At 52.8% G+C, this 20,940-nt stretch overlaps 5 protein-coding genes across 5 annotated transcripts; 2 read left to right on the top strand and 3 right to left on the bottom strand.

The window, feature by feature from the left end:
* Positions 1–78: 78 nt before the first annotated feature.
* On the top strand, positions 79–885 carry KRP23_10727 (Signal recognition particle 19 kDa protein; the record flags this gene model as incomplete). The annotated part of the gene is made up of 1 exon (XM_067881212.1): positions 79–885. One exon carries the CDS (start codon positions 79–81, stop codon positions 883–885), a length of 807 nt encoding a protein of 268 aa, XP_067741480.1.
* Positions 886–1,086: 201 nt separating this feature from the next.
* On the bottom strand, positions 1,087–2,388 carry KRP23_10728 (Twinfilin-1; the record flags this gene model as incomplete). The annotated part of the gene is made up of 5 exons (XM_067881213.1): positions 1,087–1,251; positions 1,325–1,443; positions 1,513–1,666; positions 1,728–1,946; positions 2,017–2,388. The coding sequence occupies 5 exons, from the start codon at positions 2,386–2,388 to the stop codon at positions 1,087–1,089; spliced, it is 1,029 nt and encodes a 342-aa protein (XP_067741481.1).
* Positions 2,389–2,625: 237 nt separating this feature from the next.
* Positions 2,626–5,106, bottom strand: KRP23_10729 (uncharacterized protein; the record flags this gene model as incomplete). The annotated part of the gene is made up of 5 exons (XM_067881215.1): positions 2,626–2,646; positions 2,715–2,867; positions 2,945–4,342; positions 4,412–4,544; positions 4,616–5,106. 5 exons carry the CDS (start codon positions 5,104–5,106, stop codon positions 2,626–2,628), a joined length of 2,196 nt encoding a protein of 731 aa, XP_067741482.1.
* Positions 5,107–5,501: 395 nt separating this feature from the next.
* On the bottom strand, positions 5,502–6,359 carry KRP23_10730 (40S ribosomal protein SA; the record flags this gene model as incomplete). Its single annotated transcript, XM_067881216.1, has 1 exon — positions 5,502–6,359. The coding sequence occupies one exon, from the start codon at positions 6,357–6,359 to the stop codon at positions 5,502–5,504; it is 858 nt and encodes a 285-aa protein (XP_067741483.1).
* Positions 6,360–6,626: 267 nt separating this feature from the next.
* On the top strand, positions 6,627–8,955 carry KRP23_10731 (Anaphase spindle elongation protein 1; the record flags this gene model as incomplete). Its single annotated transcript, XM_067881217.1, has 12 exons — positions 6,627–6,896; positions 6,957–7,052; positions 7,114–7,200; positions 7,266–7,343; positions 7,418–7,531; positions 7,609–7,743; positions 7,806–7,874; positions 7,945–8,196; positions 8,269–8,309; positions 8,381–8,505; positions 8,578–8,717; positions 8,797–8,955. The coding sequence occupies 12 exons, from the start codon at positions 6,627–6,629 to the stop codon at positions 8,953–8,955; spliced, it is 1,566 nt and encodes a 521-aa protein (XP_067741484.1).
* Between the last annotated feature and the right edge of the window lie 11,985 nt (positions 8,956–20,940).

Genomic DNA, 20,940 nt, shown 5'->3' on the forward strand with positions numbered 1-20,940 from the left:
ATTGGTGGAAAATGTATGGATACTATTTATTTTGGGACTATGGTGTCCCAAACCAAGTGCACGCCACCACAAGCCAAGATGGTGCGCAAGGGCCGCGTCAAGAACAACGTCGCGGGCGAGCGCTACGACTCGAATGCGATCCCCGTGGACCAGCCCACGCCGAGCCGCACGCGGCCCCACCCGGGACAGTTCAACCCCGCGGACCTCATGGGCATGTTGGGCGGCGGTGGCGGTGGCGGGATGCCGGATATGTCCCAGATGATGGAGATGATGCAGGGAATGGGCGGCATGCCCGGAATGGGGGGAATGCCGCCTATGGGAGGGATGCCAGGCATGCCGGGAATGCCTGGTATGGGAGGGATGCCGGGGATGCCGGGGATGATGCCGCCTATGGAGTCCATGGAGCCCATGCGGCCCAAGATCATCTACGCCTACGGGCTGGCGGAGGGCGCCCCTACCTCGACTTTCTTCACGTTCTACCCGAACTACATCGACAGCAAGAAGACGGTGCAGCAAGGACGGCGCATCTCCAAGGAGCAGGCATGCGAGACCCCCGTCGCTGACGAGATGTCGGAGGTGTGCACGTACTTCAAGCTGCCGCACGTGCTGGAGCCGGCCAAGAAGTACCCACGCGACTGGCTCGTGTCCGGCCGTGTGCGGGTGCGGCTGCTGAAGGCCGACGGCACGCCTGAGAACCCAGAGATCCCGAGCCGGAAGGTGCTCATGGTCAAGATGGCGGAGCTGGTGCCGAAACTCCAGTCCCGCAAGGTGCGGCTGGAGAAGGAAGCCGAGGAGGCCAAGCAGAAGGCGGCGGCCGCTGCTGGAGCAGTTACGGTGGCCTCTGGAGGTGGTAAGAAGAAGGGAAAGAAGAAAGGCAGGAGATAAACGCAGCAACACAAGCCTTGAGGGAGAGGAGCTGGACTTGGACTCGTGGCCATGGCAAGAGTAGAGACAACCTCAGGCGACACGACAGGCTAGAGCCTGTGGTATTAGGTTGAATACGGTGCCGTTCACGCTTCGCATTTATCTGCTTCGATCTTGGTTAGTTGACAATAGTCACGTCTACTGCGTCAAGTTGGTGCTAACTTAATGAGCTCCAGGAGGGCCACGACCTCTTCCTCGGCCACGTCCACGGCCGCCAGGAGCAGCGGGGCGTGCAAATTCGCGCGGCTTCAGCTCATCCTCCGTCTTGGGAGGCGCCAACACGGAGCGAATGTCTTCTGCTGCGCTGGACGGGTTGTTGATCTCAATCTGCACGAAACAAACGACATCAGTCAGGATCAAAGCAGAGCATGCTGGATGCCATGAAAGCATAACTACTCACTGTGTAGTCAAACTTGATGGAGAGCTCTTCGTTGGCGACAGAGAGCACCGTCGCCTTGCACGTCGAGTACACCATTTTCAGGCGCACAGGTGAGTCTTCCGGGCACACGTACATGAAAACTACAGCGGCAAAAACCACGTCGTTAGCGACCTCCTGCCTTATGCAAGAAACTATTTGCTGCGACTTACTCAGTGCCGACGTCGCACCCGAAGCCACTGGTCCACGGTAACGGTACGCCACGAAGCTCGGACTGCGACGGTCAAGCGTGTCCGGTACATCAATAAGCTCCACACTCTCGAGACTCTTGACGACCTCCACACTCTCGTTATCCTCACTCAATTTCTGCAGGTTGAAGACACCATCAGCACATGTAACTCTCCAAAACAACCCCCAGTCCACAAACCATCGCGATCCAGTCAAACTTGTTGTCCTGCAGCAGCCGCAGCTTGTCCCGCACGTTCTGCGTGATCTCAAACGGCACGACACCCATTGCACTGGACTTGACATTGGTATCGCGCTCTAGCATCGCCGCCTCCTTGAGCAGACGCTCCGACTCGGACAGCGGTGCATCCGCCGCCTGCTTCTTCCTCGCCTCCAGGAAACTCTCCCACGTCACTTCACTCTGCAAAAAAAACATTGCAAAACTATCAGCCTCCTCTCCATTGCACACGCCCTACAATCCGTCCACGCACCAGCTCCGTGGCGTGGAATTCCCCCGAAAAGTAGTTGAGTCCCAGCTGCTTCTTGAGCGAATCGCGCGACGACGAGTAGAGCATGCGGTCGCGCACGCTCACGCCCTCGGGCACGAAGGCCAGCAGCACCCAGCGCAGCGCCGCCACGTTCGTGTCGGGACACAGCAGCACAAACGCCGCCTGCTCCGCGGTCAACGAGGACGCCACGAGCTGCGCCACGTCGGCGCGCGGGTCCGGCGTCACGGGTCCACAGCCGCTCAACACGAACGACTCGTCATCGATCGAGACTTTGACGTAGCGCAGCTTGCCGCTCTGCGCGTCGGCGAACGCGCGCTCAAGTTCCGCGCTCAGCAGGAGGTTGGCTCGGGCCATGGGATCAGATCAGGGGGAGCTGCTTCAAACTGATTGTGGCGATGAGGATTTTTTTCATGCTCACCGGCATACTGAGGACAAGTCAAGTCAAAATACTATTGTGCGAAGACAAACTCAAACAAGATAAACAAGTTCGAACTGACTATTTGGGTGCTCTCCGAACGCGAGTGTCGGCTGATAGTGCCAGAAGACGAACAATGAGTAAGGTCCTACGGCTCTTTGTGTCTCGGTGTCTCGTCACTCCGTCACCTTGAAAAACTGCCCAAGACAAGCAAACACAAACGTTAATCGCTGACACTTCCAGTAGGTACTGCAAGAGGGCTTACCGCATCGTCGGCGTACGCAAACTCCAAGCAGTGCAAGGCGCCAGAGTAGAGTCGCTCCCGCATGGGGGCGTTCTCCTTCAGGCCAAAGATGATGATCCGCGCTTGGGTCAAGTAGTCGTCATTGCTCTCCTTGAAGCGCTCGAACAAAGCAGCCTGCACACGTATTCGCAACACAACATTCGTGAGTTTCTGTTGCTCGCCCCCACCATCAAGAAAACATATCGACGCACATCGATCTCATTTGCCAGGTCGGCACGATTCGACCCCTCGTGGTCCAGGATCTTGCTCAACATGTCGACGAAAATCTTTCGGTTCTTGTCCAGGTTCTCAGGCGCTTCAAACACGTCCTCTTTGCCATTCGCTACAGCGTCAGTAGGTTTGTCTTCCACTTTTGTCGGAGATGATGATCGCTTGTCCGGCACCGTAGCTGTTTCTGTTTTCTCAGCGGCATCGTCAGTCTTCACTCTCACATCCTCCGACGGTGCAGCCTTTGTTGCCTCTTTTTCTGCAGTCTGATCAGGAGTTTCCTTTTCCTTTGTCTTTACTGCGGCATCTTTTGAAGACACGTCGACTGCTTTCTTAGTAGGTGAACCATTGGCTGGAGGCGAAGCAACTGTTTCCTTCGCTGCCAAGTTATCTTTTCCGTCGCTGCTGTCTGCGGGAGCAGCAGAGGCCTCAGTTTTTGGCTTGAGCTCGTCCGACTTGACGGTGTCATGGCTACTGCCGTTTTCAGCCTTTCGCTTCTTGCTGGAATGACCCTCTGCATTTTGGTGACCTTTCTTTCCCAGATGGGAAATCTCTGTGTCATTGCTCAGGATATTGATCATGTGCTTGCGAAGTGCGCTCGCCGTCTGCGCCACAGTGGGGCTTAGGTTTTTGCGCAACATCGCAATAACAGCAGCCAGTCCCGACCGCTCCACGTCTGAACGATACATGAGGGTCTCCTTGAACAATTCCTGCATCATGCCAACTAGCTCATCGTTATTCCGCGCCGACTCTTTCGCTTGCAGCCGCGCCATTTTGCTCGCGCACGAGGCAAGGTCGCCGACCTTGTACTCGCCCTTGTCCTTTGTCTTGCTCTTCGGGCCACTCAGCTTTTTCTTCGCCGCCTCCTCGGTCATTTCGCGAATATCGGCCGACTTCACCGATTTGTGAGGCACCACAAGCTCGATCTCCTTCTTCCGTTTGCTGTCAATCTCAGTAGATCCATTCGACTTTCCATGCTTCGCAGTCGGCTTAAGGGCTTTCTTAGCAGAACCTCCCGCGGCATTGGGACCGTCATCAGCTCCCTTCTTCTTCGGTGTCTTGCGACTCGCCACTTTTGCCTTGATTTCTTCCTTGCTTAGTGTGGGTCCCTCCGTGTCTTCCTCCTCTTCCTGTGTGGCCGCTGGAACGCGTCCCTTTCCGTTCTTCTCATCTGCTGCTTGATTCACACGATTCTTCGGCTTTGGTCCCCGCTTTTTCGGCGTTTTACTGGGCGCGGCATTAGCCGCAGTCTTGTTCTTCGGCGGTCGGCCAGGCTTCCGCTTGACAGGTACAGGTGCCTCCTCTTTCTCCGCAGCCTCCACCTTCTCGTCAGGCTTGAGCAAGCCATCCGCGCGCTCCTCAATCGGCAGCTTGATCTCTTTCTGCATCCCACACCACAAAAAGCTAATCAGATCTCTGCTAAGTGTACAACACCAAAATGCCCGTCTCACATCCGCCACTTCAATCGCCGCCATGAGTTTCACTCGACGCTTGGGCGCCTTTGAGTCCTTCTCCGGGTGGCCCTCGCGGTAGTTGAGCTTCGTGTCGTCCCACGGCTCAATCATCTTAAACGAAACGGGCGCACTGCACCAACCCCACAGACAGCAATACCATCAGTCTCCTACCTCATCTACCAACATTCTTGATCCACTCACAAGTTGTTGGACACGTAGAAGAAGACGAGGTACTTGGTCTCCAGCACCTTGAGCGCCGTCTCCTGCAGCTTGCTGGGCAGCAGACGCGGATCTGTGATGATGCAGGGCCAGTACGGGTAGCCGCCCATCTTGGCCCACACGATCTGGCCGAACCTACGCTTGATGTCGTCGCCCAGTGCCGCCACCTTCCGCTCCGCCTGCTGCTGCTCGTCGCCAGCCTCGGGCTCAACCACCTTCTTCCTGCGGCCAGGGCCCCTCTTGCCCGTCTTGGCGCGCTTCTTGGGCTGCTTCTCGGGCTCCGACTCGGTGTCTTCGCCCTCGGCCGGCACCTTTTTGGTCGTGCTCGGGCTCGGCGTGCGGCGCTTGCGGGGCGTGGCGGCCTGGTTGTCGACGGCCTGCGCGACCGCGATGTCCACCGTCACCTGCGGCTCCGGCTGCGGCGCAGGCGTGGGGGCGGACTCCGCGGGTTTGGCGGCCGCGTCCTCGCTCATCTTATCGTTGGCTCGGATTTTTCCCTACTGGGCCCACCACTGGGCGCGGCCGAATTGTCACTTGACGTTTGTATGGTGGATCTTCCACCTTCTTGAGCGTGGTGTAAGAATACGTAAAATAAGATTACCGTGAATGGTCAGTTTTAGACAAAGCCGTTGTGCAGGGCGGATTGAAGAGACGAAAGGATTGAGTTGTCGTGAGAGTGTATTGACATGCCTCCGTCGAGACGGGAGTATTTGGTCGCATTAACCGGGTGCCATCGCATAACACCGTCGTCTATTCCATGCGTCCACGCCCGCGCGACGGAAGGCACAGCACCTCAAACCTACTTCATCGTCGAAAAGAACGAGGCCCTTGGACAAGTGAGCAGAGCATCAGAGCAACAGCCCGATGCTTAGTCCCAGCCCGAGCCAGCGGCGGGGGCAGCGGCGTCCCAGTTCGACGCGGCAGCCGGCACAGCGGGGGCCTCACCGGACCACTCCGTGTTGCCGGCCGAGGTCCACTCGGTGGGGGCAGCAGGGGCAGCCGGCTCGGCAGCGTACAGAGCGGGCTCCGCAGGGGTCTGCGGGGCCGCGTCGCCCCAGCCAGCGCGGGCCTGGGCCTCCTCGGCGGCGGTGGCCTGAGCCTCCTCGGCCTTCTTGAGCTCCTCCGGGTCGCGGTACAGGAACAGGTCCACAGCCACGTCCCACGGCAGGGCACGCGAGATGGTGCCGCGCAGACGCAGCACCTCGCGGGCGAGCAGCCAGTAGAGCAGGCCAATGGACAGCTTGCCCTTGTTGTTGGCCGGGATGGCCACGTCCACGAACTGCAGGGGCGAGTCCGAGTCGCAGAAGGCGATCACGGGCACGTTGACGAACGACGACTCACGCACGGCCTGCGAGTCGGTACGCGGGTCCGTGATGAGCAGCAGGCGCGGCTCGCGGAACTGCTTGGTGATCTGGTTGGTGAACGTGCCGGGCGTGAAGCGGCTGGCGATGGCCTGGCAGCCGGTGTGGTGCGCGAACTTGAGCACGGCGCGCTGGCCGTACGGGCGAGCCGAGATGGCGATCACGTCCTCCGGGTTCTCCACGGCCACGATCACGCGCGCGGCAAGCATGAGCTTCTCCCACGTCTGGCCCACGTTGATGATGTGGATGCCGTCGTTGCGGCGACGCCAGATGTAGTCGGCCATCTTGGAGTCGGCATTGCGCGTGCCGATGTGGACCTGCGCGGCCAGCATCATCTTGATGTCCTCCTCACGTTGGGTAGCCATGGTTGCGATAGATTCCTGTTCTTCTCAAAGAGCGATGAATTGTGCGGCCCGAGAGCTGCACAAGCAATTGGGAACCGGGAGGCTCGACCACCACCAATCGATTGTACCCGTGTACCCATGCATTATAGTGTGGACCCCATTTCTACATGTGGTGCACACAAATGACCAAGTGTAGCCATTATCAGATACGCTGACGTACTTGCCTCTGGTGTCATCCGAGCCTTTTCCGGCTCAGTTTGCCTCTTAGTCGGAAAGAAAGGAGGCCGCATGGAGGCCAACGGCCGCGACTTCAACGTGGAGCTGGCCGTGCAGCCTGTGGTGGCCGACGCGCTGGCGCAGCTGACGCGGCTGTGGCAGACCTTCGGGCTGTCGGAGGAGGAGCAGGTGCAGCAGAGGAAGATCCTCTTCGCCACGGTCCGCAAGAGCTGCCAGGCCAGAGTAGCCACGTGGCGCAACGAAGTGGATCGCGCCACGGCGCGCGTGCAGGAGCTGGAGAACGAGGTACAGAGCATCAAAGCCCAGTTCCACGGCAGCGAGGTGCGGCTCCAGTTAGCAGCGTAAACAAGGCATTGTCTCTGACTGGCTGTGGCGTTGCAGTCGGCGTGGTGCATCCAGTCGTTAGACCAGCTTTGCAGCGGTGCGCTCCGTGACAGACTCGCAGCGCTGGAGATGGAGTTTAAATTCCTGGACAGCGTAGGGTTGTTGACACCGTGGGAAGCTGTGTCTGTACGCTGATTGCCGTGGTTGAAAGCAGGTTCGCACCAGTCGGGTGGCCGAGGTGGACAAACTTCGGGAGCACTTGAGCCACATGGACACGAAGCTGGGCACCACGTCCATCTTGGTGCGATGCGTGCTTTGAGGGTATGCTCGTTGCCCTTTCTAATGCCTTCCATTATGCTCTGGCAGCCATCGGACGTGTCCACCCTCAGCGAAGAATACAAAACCTCTCTACAGGAGATGGTGGACAGAAAGTCACGTGAAGTGGTAAGAACCCCTCCTTAGCTGCAAACTACCGTGGTGTTCTACGCCCAACTTTCGTCGATTGCTTGCGTGAACAGCACACGCGGAGAGCAGCATTTCTGGAGGCTGTGAGCGAGTGCGTCCAACTGGCCCGAGAACTGCAGATTGAACCTGATAGCATCTTCGCGCCAGATGTAAATGCTCGGTTGAAGGTGGTTGTCACGCTTGAAAGCTTCGGGTTCATGCAGCTTGTTCTCTTACAACTGTGTGCGCAATTCATGTTGACTAGAGACGAGATTTATCTACAGATATGCTCCAGAAAATCTCACAGAGGACTGTCGAGCTCCGAGAGCGGAAGTTTAAACGGGAAGCACGTCTGGCGGAGATGCTTGGACAAATTCACGACCTCTGGCGTGAATTACAGGTACGTGTGACTAACCAGCCTAAACAACTGCACACCGCCAATTTGTTGCCATGCATACGCAGGTCCCGGACGAAGAGCAAGAACGCTTTCGAAAGACTGTCCACGGTGTTGGCAAAGCTGCTCTTGCCTCGGTACACTAGCCCCCATTGATTGCTGGTTCATCGATGCTGCGGAAAACTAACGACCTGCTATCGACTGCAGTGTGAGGCGGAGCTAACCAGGCTCCAACGCCACCACAAGCGTTTTGCTGCTATCACTATCCAAGTCACAAACCTGCGCAAGGCAGTTGAAGAGCACTGGAACCAACTAGGCTACAGCTCCGATCAGCGTGCGTATTTCGCTGCGATGATGAACACGCCCGACTCGGAACTTTCCTACCGGGTTTTTCGCGCGCACGCGAAAGAAGCTGACAAATTGAAGCGACAACTACTTGGCATGAGGGTCCTCACAAGTGTACGTCCGTGATTCGACATAATTCATGTCGTTGAACCTTGATCGAGACTTTTTTCTAATGGTTCACTGCAGTATGTTGTCAAGCGCGAGGAGATACTTCGGGCTCGTGAAGAGTATGCATATTGATACCTGGTTGGTGTATGTTGCAACAGACTTTGATCTTGTATGTTGTCTATCTGTCCAGACACGGTGTGCCCGATGAGAAAACGCGCATGCGTATCGAGCGCGAGCTACCAAAATACACGGCGATCCTTCACAATCGCATTGCCAAGTGGGAAAAGGAAACAGGGGTGATATTCTGCTGGAATGGTATTGCAGAAACCAAGAGCTAGTTGTTGTTGAAGTCGTCTACCAGTAACAACTTCGAATGCTTGTCTGTAGACCAGCCGTACTTGGAGCTCATGCGCTCGGACGATCGTGAGTGTGAGAAGGAGAAAAAGAAGACCAAACAGACATCGCTACCACAGCTGCAAGACAGTCTAGCTTCCTCTGGCAGCTTTGACGATCAACGCCGCCACCAGGTTTGTAGGGCACCCTCCGAGTAAGACGGCTGCATATGATACTGACAGAAAACTTGATACTTCGTGGGCTATACCGCAGCAGCAGAACCGACATTCGATCGAGGAGCGCAGGCCTCCACGTCTTCCAGACATGGAGACACAGCTCCAACGTCGTCGCTCCGACCCACAAGCCCCCGAACGTCCTCGCTGGCGAAACTTCATCCGCAGCACCTTCTCAAAACGCGGCCCATCAGCGTAACCAGTGAGCCATGCCCACAGCCATGAAGACTTCTACGACCAGTAGAGTTGGTCAGCATGAGAGCCATGATACTTCGAGCTATTAGTACTAGTGAAGTGCGTGAGTCGTATCTCGAAAGACTAAAAGTGCCACATTTGCTCGATGTAATCGTCGCCTGCGCCGAAGCGCTCCGGCGCGTACCATAGAAACCTCCCAGCTCTCGGCAGCAGCATTCTTGCAAACGTACTTCGTAGAGCTCGCTCCAGGGATTCTGCATGGAATACCGTTGCCAATGGTCCATCGGTACTGTTGAAGCTGGTGATTGGTTGCCCTTTTTCGTTTCCCAGTGAGGGACAGTGATATCACCTAGCGACGAGGAGTGGTCGATCTTCCCGTCTTAATGGACCTCGAACGCCTTCGCCTAGTGTGGGGGTGTTCGGCAGGACAAGTACGATACCAAGTGGCATGGGTGCTTATCCTTCGCGATTCACCTGTTAGTTCGAATCGATGCTGGGCTATCGACGAAGAGCGCAGACTGCCGCTTCTTTCAGACATGCAGAGCGTGCAATGGGCTCAAAGCTTGTAGATTTTGTTTTACTGCATGTATCGCGTTCAAGGAATGACCTCATAGGTCGACGTTTCTGCTGAATATGTCTCTACTCACTAGTTCGATTAAGCTGACGTCGTGCTGCTTTCTTTGTCGAAGATCGAGCTCTACCTATCGACACACTGTAGACCCTCTTCACAGGGCCCGACTGATGTAGCAAAAGCTCACCCCGACACGCTAGCACGAACTGCCTAACCCCTCAAAGCCCTCACAGGCGCAATGCTCGTCCAGACGATGCCAACCGAGTCGAGCTCCTTGCCGCAGGTTCCAAAGAAACCACCCAACTGGTAACCTTCGGGCGCGGTGTCCTTGCCAATATTCTTCGTGGGGTTTCCTCCTTCGATAAAGTTGCCCAGGTTGGTGGTAAAGCGGAGGTACTTGATGCGCGTGTGGTCGCCCTTCTCACCCCAGTGAGCCTCAATGCCCATGATGTACTCACCAGCGCTAAGCGTCAGCGTGTTCGGATCTCCACCCTTGCCGCCGTGGAACAAGTCCGTCTTCAACCCCGAGGGGTCAGTGACAGCAACACCAATGCCGTTGATGCGCTCGCCAGCTTGGATCGTGACGGATTGCACGGTTTGTCCGGGGGAAACCAAGTCGATGTCCGAGTATTTCGTGCCGTGAGGGCCGCCGAAAGTCTCACTCAGAAGAATGCCTTCGTCCGTAGCGACGGCGCCACGCGCGACTAGCGCCACCATTACCAGCACTTGACAGAAAAACCCGGTCATCCGCGCCATGATACTCTTGTTAGAAACGTTGGGAGAGACTTGTCGTCGAGGGGAGAAGTTCTGGAATGAAACGAGCACTCGCAGTGTATATCGCAGTACGGCATGCGCACCCACGCACAGCGCATGTACATAGGAGCTCACGGAAAAGACAGTTCCCAAACTCACATCACTGCGGATTTATCATTGGGACTAAGCGTGGATTCCGTTAGTTTCACGCCATGCGGTAATATGGAGTCCAGCAGAATTACGTGCACCAACCCCGACCAATCCGAAACTTTATCTTCAAGATAAAGTTTCGGATTGGCTGAGCGGTGCAGACAATCCTCTCCGTAGTAATCCCAGAACTCTCAACATGAATATGAAAGCGGTTCTCGAGAATTCGGGGACTGAAAGGAGAAGCGGTTCCTGATACAAACATTCCTCCCCAAAGAGAATGCGAAATGGGCAAAGTTTCTTATTGAGAAGGTGCTTCACTCGGGGAAAAGTCACAACTGCATAGCATGGATGAGCAGCTGCATTAGCTGTTCTTTTTCTTGATAGCTTCGCGCTCCAACTCCTCAGCAGCGCGTTCTGCACCGTCCTCTTCTTGTGTATTTGAACCAGCATCACCACCATCCCTGGTGTGGTGCCAGCACTCAGCAAGTATTTGATTGTTCCAGCTCCATGAGAGAATATACCCTGCGATAGAAATACCCTTAGACAGGCATAGAAGTGGGTCGCATTCACTACCGAGGGGAGGGGTTGCCTGTACAGTATTTGCGTTGCACATGATGGGGACCTTGCTGGCTTTTTGTTTACGAGCCTCCGGAGGACACATTTGAAGCGTAAACTTGGGCCGGGAAAATACCGTGACTGTATTAGGGACGGGATATAGCGTTCGCATAAACACAAACTGTATCTGTATTACAGCTAAACACTGTTTGGAAATTGTGTGGTATTAATACTAGTCGTGTATAGCTAATCCAGTTCTCCAATGATTCATCTCGAAACTCACTCTCGCCGAGCGAGACATGGTGACAGGTTTAGTATTGAACGAATCTTCAGCTTGCACGCGCACAATTTGTGCTGACAGCAAAACATATATTCCAAGTCTCCTAACGTGGACACTGAAGCTCCCAACATTCAAATGTCTTCCATGGTTGTGACTTCTACCGCCTTATCGTAGCACCAGCTTCAACAGCACATTTCAGGAAGTGCATGTGCTGTAGCGTGGTTCCCTGTTTCGATTTGCTTTTAAGTAGTGCTTTGCCTAACGACGAGTCTGCTCTGGATCTGATAAAGAGGTTGTATTGCCCCTTAGTGTCTGAGGTCGCTGCCCATTAAAGGAGAGGTAAGGTAAAGGATCTGGACGAGAGCTGATAACCGATCACTGAGCAGATCTTACCCTTTCTCTTGGTTGCGCATGCCTAGCCTACTGTAATGCGCATTGCCCCAGTAAAAATCAGCAACCGTCCAGGATCGGAAAGTCAAAAGGATCATGCGGTCGGACAAAATAACCTCTTTTTCCCGAACAGCATATGATCCGGAGGTCCATCCGTGTGGAGAGGTAGCAATCCTATTCTATCAGAGGTCTCTGAACTACATGTAGCCTTGCTACACAAAATGATCATAATTTTTTTTAATATATTTTACTTCATCGTACATATAAAGCTAAGCTGTGGACATTCGAGCTCCTCAAGTTTGAGTATTCGCTGACCGCAGTCAAAAAACAATAAGGATCACAGCATAACCAATCCGAAAATGTATCTTCAAGATAAAATTTCGAAGATAAAGTTCGTGCACGTATGCAGCAACCCTAGCCAATTCATGCACATGCACTGCAGGACTGCATATTACTGCATGTACACCGCGAGGAATTTCCATAAGTCAACCTTAAGCACTGAGATTATTGTTTTAGATTGTGATAATTGCGCTTTACGTATTCAAATCAGTAGTAATAGTATTTTTGCTCTGAAAATAATATGATAGCGTCGCTTGTTATACTACTACTACAGTAAGTACGTATCATGGACAAAGGCAAGCAGACACTCAAGGAGGCTTGGCTGAAGGTTCTGCCCTACAAGACACTGAGTGCGTTCTGTGGCCACTTAGATTGCTTCTACGAGTGCATATGGATCGGCCAACAGTGTGCTCATTGAATGTCCGAGGATAGTGAGTGGTGGTTGAGGTCTTTGAAGCCTTTTACTATGAGGGAGAAGAAAGAGAGTGTTCCTGCGTGTAGCTTCTATATATGGCTGTCTCGTGGTTATCGCTCGAGGTGTTTTCCCTACAACAACAGAACACAACTAGTTCCCTCTGAAACTGCACGCTTCGTTCCACATTTGATTTCTCAGGACTCGGAAAATCTTGTTCACCTCGTCCGACGACGCACCTCTCTTCAAAATTTGCTACAATATAGTTAATTTCAATACGTAAACACGTTTCCACAGTCGTTCAGTATGTAGTAGTTGTGACTTTCATAGCAATGCATTATGGAAACTCAAAGTCTAGCAACTGCCACTACCAGCACCATCGCGTGCCGTTCAAACGATCCACCCAGCATACATTGATCATATTCGGGTCTGTGACACTATAAGATTCAGGCGATGTTAACTTCCATGGTCTCGTACTTTCTTGACTTTCCGATCCTGGACGGTTGCTGATTTTTACTGGGGCAATGCGCATTACAGTAGGCTAGGCATGCGCAACCAAGAGAAAGGGTAAGATCTGCTCAGTGATCGGTTATCAGCTCTCGTCCAGATCCTTTACCTTACCTCTCCTTTAATGGGCAGCGACCTCAGACACTAAGGGGCAATACAACCTCTTTATCAGATCCAGAGCAGACTCGTCGTTAGGCAAAGCACTACTTAAAAGCAAATCGAAACAGGGAACCACGCTACAGCACATGCACTTCCTGAAATGTGCTGTTGAAGCTGGTGCTACGATAAGGCGGTAGAAGTCACAACCATGGAAGACATTTGAATGTTGGGAGCTTCAGTGTCCACGTTAGGAGACTTGGAATATATGTTTTGCTGTCAGCACAAATTGTGCGCGTGCAAGCTGAAGATTCGTTCAATACTAAACCTGTCACCATGTCTCGCTCGGCGAGAGTGAGTTTCGAGATGAATCATTGGAGAACTGGATTAGCTATACACGACTAGTATTAATACCACACAATTTCCAAACAGTGTTTAGCTGTAATACAGATACAGTTTGTGTTTATGCGAACGCTATATCCCGTCCCTAATACAGTCACGGTATTTTCCCGGCCCAAGTTTACGCTTCAAATGTGTCCTCCGGAGGCTCGTAAACAAAAAGCCAGCAAGGTCCCCATCATGTGCAACGCAAATACTGTACAGGCAACCCCTCCCCTCGGTAGTGAATGCGACCCACTTCTATGCCTGTCTAAGGGTATTTCTATCGCAGGGTATATTCTCTCATGGAGCTGGAACAATCAAATACTTGCTGAGTGCTGGCACCACACCAGGGATGGTGGTGATGCTGGTTCAAATACACAAGAAGAGAACGGTGCAGAACGCGCTGCTGAGGAGTTGGAGCGCGAAGCTATCAAGAAAAAGAACAGCTAATGCAGCTGCTCATCCATGCTATGCAGTTGTGACTTTTCCCCGAGTGAAGCACCTTCTCAATAAGAAACTTTGCCCATTTCGCATTCTCTTTGGGGAGGAATGTTTGTATCAGGAACCGCTTCTCCTTTCAGTCCCCGAATTCTCGAGAACCGCTTTCATATTCATGTTGAGAGTTCTGGGATTACTACGGAGAGGATTGTCTGCACCGCTCAGCCAATCCGAAACTTTATCTTGAAGATAAAGTTTCGGATTGGTCGGGGTTGGTGCACGTAATTCTGCTGGACTCCATATTACCGCATGGCGTGAAACTAACGGAATCCACGCTTAGTCCCAATGATAAATCCGCAGTGATGTGAGTTTGGGAACTGTCTTTTCCGTGAGCTCCTATGTACATGCGCTGTGCGTGGGTGCGCATGCCGTACTGCGATATACACTGCGAGTGCTCGTTTCATTCCAGAACTTCTCCCCTCGACGACAAGTCTCTCCCAACGTTTCTAACAAGAGTATCATGGCGCGGATGACCGGGTTTTTCTGTCAAGTGCTGGTAATGGTGGCGCTAGTCGCGCGTGGCGCCGTCGCTACGGACGAAGGCATTCTTCTGAGTGAGACTTTCGGCGGCCCTCACGGCACGAAATACTCGGACATCGACTTGGTTTCCCCCGGACAAACCGTGCAATCCGTCACGATCCAAGCTGGCGAGCGCATCAACGGCATTGGTGTTGCTGTCACTGACCCCTCGGGGTTGAAGACGGACTTGTTCCACGGCGGCAAGGGTGGAGATCCGAACACGCTGACGCTTAGCGCTGGTGAGTACATCATGGGCATTGAGGCTCACTGGGGTGAGAAGGGCGACCACACGCGCATCAAGTACCTCCGCTTTACCACCAACCTGGGCAACTTTATCGAAGGAGGAAACCCCACGAAGAATATTGCCAAGAACACCGCGCCCGAAGGTTACCAGTTGGGTGGTTTCTTTGGAACCTGCGGCAAGGAGCTCGACTCGGTTGGCATCGTCTGGACGAGCATTGCGCCTGTGAGGGCTTTGAGGGGTTAGGCAGTTCGTGCTAGCGTGTCGCGTGTAGGATTTCGTTAGAAATCTAAAGCGTACCAAATCAACCGTTTCTGGTTCCTTTCTTGTCTATTGATTTTTTGCTATTTTGGAAGGCCTATGCGAGCCTGGGTTTTTATCCAGAGTTGCTTGCAGACGATACCCACTGCATGCACATGCACTAAATGTAGTCTTTATAAAAACTACGTTGACTTCATTCACCGAGAGCATCTACAGCGGCAGTGACAAAACTAAATGCAAAATACTTGTAGCTGGAGCCGACAACGCCACAATCGTACCAACGCCGGGGAACTACTGCGCACTGGTATATTTATTTTTAATTGAGGTAAAAAAACAGTAATGTCATTTTGCAGACAGCTGTTTACTACACCCTCACTCTGTATGGACTCCACCAATGCATACCATGTTGCACTGGTGCATGCCAGGGCACAGTCAAGATTTTGAGGATTACGCTACTCCTTCACCCATATGTTTTGTACACCTAACCTCCCCTTTTCGCTGTTGACGTGTCAATTAGCCAGAGTCGAATTTTTGCCCCGTGTGGCAATAGTTTCAGGTACAGTAACTATTGCCACACTCTACCTCTAGTTACGTACGCCATCCAGGTTTTGGCGGTAAACGATGTCGAATTTTTGCCCACTTTCGGATTTTTTTGCTGTTTAATTGGCTCGGAAATTCGAAAGTGGGCAATTCACACTCCAGTGGAGGATAAGTTGCCCACTGCCCAACATTTTTTTTTGCTGTATTAATTGGCTCGGGAATTCGAAAGTGGGCAACTTATCCTCGACTCGAGGATAAGTTGCCCACTTTGCGACGTTCCAAGCCAGTTAAACAGCAGCGTCGAGGATCGGACTTTCCGAGCCATGATTGGTTAAATTTCATGGAGGATCCAACTTTCCGAGCCATTGATTGGTTAAATTAAATTGGCTCGGAAATTTCAAAGTGGGCAACTTATCCTATACTCGAGGATAATTTGCCCACTTTGCGACTTTCCGAGCCATTTAAACAGCAGCGTCGAGGATCGGACTTTCCGAGGCATTATTATTACAAAAGCAACGTGGAGGATCGGAGCTCGACATAATTTATCTTTATTATAAGCTTTGGAGAGGCTGTGGTTCTCGTATAGTTAATATATAAAATAACACGTTCCACTTCCGTTTTTCCTAGCACGTCATTTTCTGGAAAAGATGTCTGAGACGCGAGAACTGCACGACGCGCACCAGGAGAATGTGGTCCCTCCTCCACTCGGAGAAATTCCACTTGCCCAGTACTCCACCCGCATCACCCACCCCAGACTCCCGATAGAAACTCATCCCCACCCCCAGTACTTCACCGCGCTCGCAAGTGTGCCAACGTCCCCTCGGCCAGTCCCGGGTGTACCGGAAAACATCGCTCTCGCCACCGTTCGGATGTACACTTTTGCATCACGACGCGTCGTACCGAATGCCTACAGAACTCGAAAGTACGCTGCCCAAGAATCGCCGTCCGCGATTAACCCCATCAGAGAAGTCCCAGATTCGCATGCGATATCAGAAAGGGGAGAGAATTACCCAGCTGCATCAAAGCACAGGACACGCCCGCAGCACGATCGACGCCATCGTCCACGCCCAGCCCAATCAAGACGAGTCCAAGCCCGGTAAACCCTGTCGGTGGACCCCCATGCGTTTCGTGGTCATTTAGCTTGCCTAGCGCCACATAATGGCCGACCGTAACTCGTGAGCCGTCCTGTTGTGGTCCCGGATCTGTGTTGTCCAGCTGTCCACGACCAGTACGTCAGCCACCCGCCGGGTCTTCCAGTACGGGCCTTGTAGGTGTCTCGCCCTCGACGGTGTCCTCGTGGCGTGCTGGCGTAGAGCATACTCATTGTCTCCAACCACATGCGGCTGTTCCCATCCGTGCCGCTGGCAATTCTTGAGCCCCCTCAATAGCCCTAGGTGGATCGTTAGCAAGGGTGCCACTCGATTGGCCCCGTTACCTGTGTATTCATGTACATCACTGTGCATCTCCCAGCCTTCCGATCCACCTTGGCGAGTATGGCCCCGCTTCCACTGTGCGTGCCGTCGCCATAGCCCCCGCTACATATGAGTGTTCTGGCCTTGTGCCAATATAGACACAGCTTTGAGCAAAAGAACATTTCAACAGAAGCCCGCGAGCCCAAGGTCCAAGGTCCAAGGCTGCAGAAGATACATGCAGGTAACGTTAGACAAGCGTCGCTAGCCGTCAATGGCGTACCCGGTCGTGGGCTCCACTAACCAGCGCTAGTGCTGAGAATACTGCTGGCGTGAGACGCATCTGAGGAAGCTATTTAATTAGAGTTCAATAGACTGCCTTCTCTTTCAGAGCCCCCCGGTACCAGTTATAATAACATCGTCCACATTAGCTGGACACATAAATTATGCCACTCGTACGACTTGATCATTTTTTTTATAAGGTTTAAGGTGCGGTTTTGACGCAGATCCCAAACGCGTTGAGAAAGACCTTGGACACAACATACGCCCCTCGGCTCCATACAAAACCCTATATTAAACGACACCTGTTCAAAGTGATATTACTAGGGATTTATATGAAACGCGTTTTCGCCTGCCCGTAAGTTGACAGCTAACAATTGAAGAACCAACAAGCTCAACATATTATTAAAGCTACCATTCTAGCTGAAGCCAATCGCTATCTTACGTGAGATAAATTATCAGTATTGTAGTCACAAGATCAAATCAAAACTTCAGCTTTTTCCGACAAACATCGTAAACCATTATTAGTCATGGCATGACTGATTAGAGTGAACGGTGTAAAGTGCAAAAACGCGGGTGTTAGCGCATGCCAGCTCTTTCTCAACGCGTTTGGGAATCTGTGCCAAAACAGTGGCCGTATTAGTGTTCCAAGAGTGTAGAAGCCTGATACATGTACGCAGTAAGACGAGTGTAACGGGGTACACCGACATGTGCCCATGCTACATAAAGAGTTACGGGATGTCCCTCTTTAGTGTCCGTGGTACGTGGTACCGGTTGGCTGTGAGCCAACCATTAGGGTTTTTAGAGTCGACCGAAATGCCCCAGATTTCGATTGTATCCGGCGAGCAAATCCGTCCCTGTTCCTCGATATACCACTGTATTTGGCTAGCGCCATATCCAGCAGCTCGGGGACTGGTGAATGTCAAAATACCCCCACGTTTTTCACTCGTATTGACACGCGCAAAGGCGACAAGAATCCGTACGGAGCGCGATGCCTCGTCGTTCAATGCGGAAGGCGTTGCTGTCGAATCTACAAGCGTTTTATGTGTGGCGGAGCGGGATCGCGAAAATCGATGACGCGATCCGAACTTGCCAGCGGTACGCCCAGACTGCCGACTATCGGAGGGAGTACTCCGTTGATCAGGCGTGATCAGAAAACCTTGTAGTCACCGTGTGTACCCGACGACGAGGCAGGTTGCGCTCTTCCGGTGTTCACTGAAGGCATCAGTGGGTGACCAAGGCGGAAGTTGGAGCTGGACTGCTCCTTCCGGGGAATGGGTGGGTGACGGCCACGCGGGTATTCTTCACGCGGTCGTCGGTTGTTTGTGATCGGGTCTTGGGACAAGTCGATCATGTGGGGGTGTCCTTGGGGTTGTGCTGCTATAGCCCTTTCCGTTGCTTGCCGCCTCCTCTGGCGGGGTCTTGAGTTGAGATGAGAGAATGCGATCGCCCCCTGTCCAAGCTGTCCAGGTCTGCGTCGTGTCCTTGGTTGACTTGGTGAGTCCTTCGTCGGGTAGACCAATGTAATTCCTTCCCCGGGATGTATGGACGTCACTTGTGTTTTGCAAGGCAATCAGAATCTCTTAACCAAAGGTAAAGGCCCTAAAGGTCTCTCCCTATCCCGCTTGCGCATCCCTTGATTGCACACCGTAGCTTGAACTTGGTCTGATGTACCAAGATCGCGGTACCGTGTCGAAAAGATTGGTCCATTGCACCCACTATAATTGTGATTGCCGATCGCGTATCGAAATGTTTGTCGCATGTCGATCTGGACCAGATCACGTATCGAAATGATTGCTCAATATCGATCTTGATCAGATCGGCATAAATGATTACGCCATACTCATCAGGTCGACTTCGGGCCGGAGGTGGATGTCTTCTGGACACAACCGGACACACCTTGACATAACTGGCCATAACTGGACACAGCTACAATCCTTCCATAGCGATTCCTTCAAACGCGATCTCATGCCATCAGTCCCCTCCAAATCGCTCAATCTCTCCAACTGCCAAGTCGCTTCGCCTCATATGCGGCCTACCTTCTGCTGGAGACAATGAAACGGCTGAGGACCTGTTTGCGACGTATCTATCTGTTGAGTCCAGCTGATACCTCTCACTCCGCCTCAGCTCCCCCCATGCTGACCATCGCTTCGCTGCTCTTATGACGCTCAGGGCCGATGACTCCAGGCAGCTCACACGGATCTCTAAGCGATCGTTGCATGCCCTTGACAACTGCATCAACGCAGTATTCTATTCGACGTCGCCAAAATGCACACCACGAGCAGCAGCACCTCTGCTGGCAGCTAGCCGTGGCTCTATCCCGGCTAGTTTAAAACGGCCTTTGCTGTTTTTCTTTAGCGCTGCAGTCATTTCTATGAATCCATTCATTTTAGAGCCCTGTTCTTTGCCGACAACAGTTTTCTTCACCACCCCAAAGCACTTCTCAAAATTTGGGGCGTGCTCGAGCCACAGGTCAAGCGAGAATAAATCCTCCTCCCTGAGGTGTTCCTTTACCATGTTGTTGTATGGGCAAATCCTACGACCGCAGAGTCAAGATCCATGCTGGATTTGATAGGCATCTTCCTACGAGAGATTGAGCACATACCACGGATTGAAAAATGCCAAACTGTCGATTCTGACCCCTATTGGACGATTTTTTTTACCTTTTACTACAGCTGACTGACACGTGGCGACTGGACGTAAAATGTCCGAGCGTCGTTTCCCATTTCCCATGGAAGCACTCGCAGTGATGATTGGTCCAGAAGTGCGCGCGACAGGGAAGAACGAGGATGAACGGAGAACTGGTTCAAGTTCTCACAGCATACTGAGACCAAGTGACTTCCAGAAGTCCCCCCAATGTCGAGTTACTTCCGGAAGTCACGTGTGCCTTCCGAAAGTTCCTTTCTGATGTGACTCGCAGATGATCCAGACGTTGTGGGTGCGGAGGCCGACCAGACGCTCCTGATTTGTACCCACCAAGACCTTTCCAATTTTCCAGTATACAAAGCCCAAGATATTAGCGACCGACCAAGACGACCAGCCGGATATGTTATGCACGAAGAGCCGGCTTGCGACCAGGATGTGTCAGCCTCCCGGATGCTGATTACGCCAAAGAACCCTATAGTGAAACCAAGACAAATGTGCATGTGGAAGACTTCCAGCAGAGACTTTGACAGAAGACTTCTAGCAGAGACTAAAAATAACAGAGAGTTCGTTTTGCCACCAAGGGCGCAAGTGTTTTCCAGGGCCCTTATTAGTTGGCCTGGAAGCACGCTAGGATAACGCCGGACAAGCCGCCGTGATTTCCGGGGACCCGGGTTTACCCAGCCTGCGTTTGGACGCGTCGTGATCGCGAAGACCGCCGTGGAACTCTCCGAAAGGCGTAAGACCAAATTAGGCGGTGAACGAGTGACGCGCATCCGTACGTAATCTGTCCTATTTCATATTTCAGTTGGGAGTGTCCTCTAGACCCCCATTTCATAGTAATTGCCGTTTACCAAATTAGGCGGTGAACGAGTGACGCGCATCCGTACGTAATCTGTCCTATTTCATATTTCAGTTGGGAGTGTGTCCTCTAGACCCCCCATTTCATAGTAATTGCCGTTTCAGGAGGTTGTTAGTAGTCACCCCCCCGGAATTTGATCGAATAGACTGCTGTGTGATAGGACTGTATATTGAGTGATCCGGAAGTGGTTTTCCTTTTGGATATATTTGAAAGTTATCTTCTGGAAGGAGTTATAAATCCTCCTTACTGGAAGTGGTGCGCAACAAGGGTGCATCTGGAAGTGACCAGTCTTCCAGGTGAAAC

This window comes from Phytophthora ramorum, assembly GCF_020800215.1.
Source record: "Phytophthora ramorum isolate Pr-102 chromosome Unknown Phyram_PR-102_s0010, whole genome shotgun sequence".
NCBI classification, from domain to species: Eukaryota; Oomycota; class Peronosporomycetes; order Peronosporales; family Peronosporaceae; genus Phytophthora; species Phytophthora ramorum.